Below are 1,817 nucleotides of genomic sequence, written 5' to 3' on the forward strand. Positions count from 1 at the left end.
TGCAAGGGCCAGGGCTAATAAAGGTAGCAGATTACTGGCAACTACAAACAGTGACCACAACTTGGAAAAAATGGCTAGCCAAAGATCAATGGCAAACCCAAAACCACAATGGAAACATAGATCAACTCCTACAATAGCTAGAACAACGCAGAATCCTCACCTCAACCAGAGAAGACATCCTGCGATGGGGAATCAATTCAAAAGGAACTTTCAATCTAAAGGAAGCATATAGAATTAGCGCTGCTTCACCAGACTGGCAACCAGACCCCAGATGGCACGCCCTATGGACTAGAGGCAATTGGCCCAAAATAACTCTGTTTTCCTGGTTCATCATGCACAACAGAGCACTCACATGGAACAATCTACAGCGACGAGGCTTCATCGGACCCTCCAGATGCGCCCTTTGTGAGAATGAAAATGGAACGCTCAACCACATTCTCAATACATGCCCCATAGCCTGCACGTTGTGGGATGATATGGCTTTTGTCTTCAGGCAAACCGACAGAAATAGAGACTCGATCGGTCTTACCTTGAGCAATTGGCGAATAACCATGTCCAACAATAATCTGATCAACAGAGCATGGAACCTAATTCCGGGAGCTGTGGTCTGGATCCTCTGGAAAGAGCGCAATGCTCGAATATTTAAAAACTCTGCGATGACAGTGGACAGGCTAATGGAAAAATCAAGGCAGTTAATAATAGAAACAATCCACGCCATGGACATAATGCAGCAAGAGGGGAACCTGTCTCCAAAGGACCACAGGATTGTCCAACTCCTCAAACTCCAAGCCCGGACTAATCACACATGCAGGAACCAAACCACGCAAGCGATGAAGCGGGATAAATGGGGAACACCACCATTTCCAGCATTCAAACTAAACTTTGATGGCACGTCAAAACAAAACCTGGGAAAAGTCGGGTACGGCGGAGAAATCAGGGACCATCTGGGGAACATCCAGCTCATCTACCATGGAAATCTGGGAAATAACACCGATAACGCTGCAGAACTGATAGCTCTCATCAAAGGCATCACCCTGGCTGACCACTACAAATTCCTACCCCTAATAGTGGAAGGAGACTCGGAGATAATCATCAAGATGATGAGGAAACTTCAAAATGGCACGCAGGTGGACAAGATCACACCCAGCTGGAGGCTCTCGGCAATTCTGAAGGATTTGCAAGTCCATCTCACTAACATTCAGGGCATCACCTTTCAAGCAGTCAGAAGAACTGCAAACAAGTTGGCCGACACCATAGCCAATGCGGGCGTTTAGTCCAATGGTGAAGACTATCATATCCTCTGGCAAGACCTGAAGGAGGGGGAACTCAGAGAGAAATGCCATACCATAAACAAGGCAGACCAGCAAGCTTAGCAAAAGACAGGTCACGTTGATTCTTCCAAATATCCATTCACTGACAACTATATAAGCTGTAAGAGATCCACACAAACAAAAAAGAAAGAGAGGAGAGAATGAAAGCAGAGACTAGACCGCTTAGCTATTCAAAGGCAGACACAGGGAGGTCCCATCGACTCCCACTCTGCATCATGTATCTATTTGTATTTTATTAATATAAAGACTCGCTGAACCTTACAAAAAAACAAAAAAAAACACTTGAAGCTAGCCCCTCTGACCCTAGAAACAAAGAGGTTTTTGGTCCATCCAAAGGCGAGTGTGTGCAATAATAGAATGTCCATGCTCCCTCTAGCTTACATGGCACAGATCAACTTAAATAGGTCCGCTCTGTCAATGGTTTTGATGTTAGCATGTTTTGTCACTAACTTTGTTGACATATTTTGTCAGTATGTCACTATTAGA

The 1,817-nt window shown here is 45.0% G+C and overlaps 1 protein-coding gene across 1 annotated transcript; it reads left to right on the plus strand.

Moving 5' to 3' along the window:
* Positions 1-551: 551 nt before the first annotated feature.
* Positions 552-1,274, plus strand: LOC149142053 (uncharacterized). Its single transcript, XM_089451387.1, has one exon. The coding sequence runs from the start codon at positions 552-554 to the stop codon at positions 1,272-1,274; it is 723 nt and encodes a 240-aa protein (XP_089307513.1).
* Positions 1,275-1,817: the final 543 nt, after the last annotated feature.

The sequence above is a fragment of the Pinus tabuliformis genome, chromosome X, assembly GCF_031772625.1.
Source record: "Pinus tabuliformis cultivar Carrire ecotype Pingquan chromosome X, CPIR1, whole genome shotgun sequence".
In the NCBI taxonomy this organism is placed as follows: Eukaryota; Viridiplantae; Streptophyta; class Pinopsida; order Pinales; family Pinaceae; genus Pinus; species Pinus tabuliformis.

Coding starts and splice junctions, on each gene's coding strand:
- LOC149142053 (XM_089451387.1), top strand. CDS start 552: ATGTCCAACAATAATCTGATCAACAGAGCATGGAACCTAATTCCGGGA.